The sequence below is a fragment of the Dipteris shenzhenensis genome, chromosome 6 (genome assembly GCF_047967505.1).
Source record: "Dipteris shenzhenensis isolate YYH24624 ecotype China chromosome 6, Dip_SZ_1.0, whole genome shotgun sequence".
Taxonomy (NCBI): domain Eukaryota; kingdom Viridiplantae; phylum Streptophyta; class Polypodiopsida; order Gleicheniales; family Dipteridaceae; genus Dipteris; species Dipteris shenzhenensis.
In genome coordinates this window covers 23,152,887-23,155,606 of record NC_141601.1, presented here as the reverse complement: position 1 = coordinate 23,155,606, position 2,720 = coordinate 23,152,887, and the positions used below count along the sequence as shown (strand labels likewise).

The 2,720-nt window shown below is 50.4% G+C and overlaps 1 protein-coding gene across 1 annotated transcript; it reads left to right on the top strand.

Moving 5' to 3' along the window:
- Positions 1-213: 213 nt before the first annotated feature.
- Positions 214-2,482, top strand: LOC147900943 (polyphenol oxidase I, chloroplastic-like). Its single transcript, XM_087375615.1, has 2 exons — positions 214-1,285; positions 1,468-2,482. Exons 1-2 carry the CDS (start codon positions 258-260, stop codon positions 2,333-2,335), a joined length of 1,896 nt encoding a protein of 631 aa, XP_087231741.1. The 5' UTR covers positions 214-257; the 3' UTR covers positions 2,336-2,482.
- Positions 2,483-2,720: the final 238 nt, after the last annotated feature.

Here is a 2,720-nt window from a genome sequence, read left to right as displayed (position 1 = left end):
ATGCTCCAAAAGAGCATAGATAAATTCCCAAGCGATGTGATCATACGCCTTGTCGAAGGCTAGCCCAAACAAGATAGGCCTGTGCCGAGTGGCACAAGCAAAATTGGCACAGGCAAAGTCAAGGACAAAAGATATATTCGAAATGGATTCGATCGAATCTTGTATGTAGTTTTTTCATCCGGGATAAGCCAGTGGCGACTATAAGAATGTGGCAAGGGCTTGAGGATGAGCAACTGATCAGAGTGAGACAAGCTAGTATGGCTGCTACTGCTTCAATGGCTGCTCATCCTACTGCTTCTTCCGTCTCCTTCCTCCTCGCTTATCAACCTCCCTCTCCTCCGCTTCTCTCCTCTCCTTTGCTCCCTCGTCACTCCCTCTCTCGCCTGCACTCCCTCTCTCGCACCCCTCCCCGGACCCCTTCCCTCCCTCGAGCTCACCTTCACCACCCGCATCCCCCCCCCCCCCAGCAGCCTCCTCCCCTCCCCCCCTCCAGTGCAGAAGACCCTCCCTCTGCCCGGCAGAACCGCCGTGAACTCATGGCTGCCTCTGTTGCTGGCCTGTCTTTGCTTTCCGTCCCCCCCCTCTCCGCTCGCGCTGCGCCCATGGTTCCCCCCGATTATAGCACTTGCATCCCCGCCACTGTGGCTACTTCCGGCAAGCCCACCATCTCTGTCGACTGCTGCTTGCCCGTGTCGTCAACCCCCGCCGTCGCTTACAAGCCCACTCCTGGAAAGAAGCTTCGAGTCAGGAGGCCTGCCCATCTTGTGGACGCCGCCTACATTGAGAAATATAACCGAGCTTATGAGCTTATGAAGGCCTTGCCCGACGAAGACCCCCGAAGCTTCAAGCAGCAAGCCAACGTCCACTGCGCTTTCTGCAACGGAGCTTACCCCCTCCCAAACAACAGCAGCTCAGAGCTGCAGATCCATTTTTCTTGGACCTTCCTTCCTTGGCATCGTTGGTACCTATACTTTCACGAACAAATTCTGGGGAGCTTGATTGGAGACCCTACTTTTGCTCTCCCTTTCTGGAATTGGGATGACCAGAGAAATGGTGGAAATGTCATGCCAGCGCTGTTCCTGCAGAGCACAAAATATCCGGCGCTCTACAATTCAAAACGAGATCAATCGCACCTCCCTCCCTCAATAGCGTTGTTAAGTCTTTCAGACTTATCTGCCAATCTGACCGACGAGCAGATCATCGCGGACAACCTGGCAGTGATGTTTCAGTCGGTAACCCAGGCTACCACTCCGAGTACCTTCATGGGAACGGCGCCCCTCTATGAGTAAGTTGTGCCGTCTGAGAGTAAAGTTTGCGTTGGTATGATATTGTGCTCGCTGACGACTCCTAAGTTGGTGTATCCATTTACTTTGGACTCTTCCAGTCTTCTGTCCTCTGTTTTTGGATTTTCCAGACCGCCGACCGTATAGATGCGTGTCTTCTAACTTGCATTGTTACTACATGCAGAGACCTGACCAACAGTAGCGCGCAAGGTACATTGGAGGGTGCTCCTCACACTTCTATTCACGTTTGGACTGGCAATCCTGATGAAACATATCGCGAAGATATGGGCAACTTCTACTCTGCGGGAAGAGACCCCATCTTCTACTGTCATCATGCCAATGTCGATCGAGTTTGGAAAGTCTGGAACGGAATCGGGGGCCGTCGTAGCGATCACACGGACTCTGATTTCCTGAATTCCGAGTTCACCTTCTACGACGAGAACAAGAAGCTGGTAAAGGTGCTAGTGAAAGATTGTCTCGACACCGCCAAGCAGTTGGGAATAGTGTACGAGCCAGTAAAGTCAGATGCGGAATGGCTTGGCTTAGACCCGAAACCGGCCGGCACAAAAGGGGTTGTTCCGTCTGCTGTGAAAGACCTTACGGAGATTGGTGCTGCAGCGAAGGGCAAGGCTGCGAAGGAGCTGACGGAGACGCTGAGCTCGCTGGTGGCACGGCCTACGACGACGGCAGCGGAGTATGCGAAAGCCAAGGGGCTGAAGGAGTCCGAAGTGGAAGAGGTACTGGTGCTGCAGGACGTGAAGGTGCCGATGGACGCGATAAGTCACGTGGCGGTATTCATCAACCTGCCGGATGCGAATGCCAAGACGCCACTCAACGTTGCAGAGTACGTGGGATCACTGGGAAACGTTCCGCATCTAGGGATGGATATGAAAACGCGCAAGGTGAGTGCCAGGTTTGCATTGACGGACAACATCAAGAGGTTGGGTTTGGAAAACGAGAGCAAGATCGCAGTCACTTTGGTTGCGAAGGTGGCGGATGCCACTGTTACTTCGCCTCTCACAGTGGGAGGCTTCCTCATCGAATATGAGTGAGACTCTGAGAGAAAGAGATGCACCACAGTGTTTGTGTTTCCGTTTTGTGTATGTTTTGCAGCATGAAATGCCAGCGGAAGAGGCAGTGCACAGCTTTTTTGTATCACCTTTAAGCATCAGAAACAATAAGTATAGTGTTTATAGTAACCTGAATCTTCCAAGTTGAAAATTTTAAAAAGGTTCTTATTGAAATTTGTCACCTTTTAAGCAACAACAATATATTAACTAAAATGTCAAAAAATTTATAGGTTTTAGATCTTCTACTTTGATTTAAAGCAAGAATATAACTGAAACTGTCAAGAAACTGATAGGTTTTAAACCCTTACTACTTTGAATTTGAAAGTTAAATTTTCACACTTTGCCATTCATCTAGACATTAAACCTT

Bases quoted from the DNA above. Each gene is read 5' to 3' on its own strand.
- LOC147900943 (XM_087375615.1), top strand. From the start codon at position 258: ATGGCTGCTACTGCTTCAATGGCTGCTCATCCTACTGCTTCTTCCGTC. The intron at 1,286-1,467 runs GTAAGTTGTGCC...TACTACATGCAG, and splicing joins GGAACGGCGCCCCTCTATGA to AGACCTGACCAACAGTAGCG.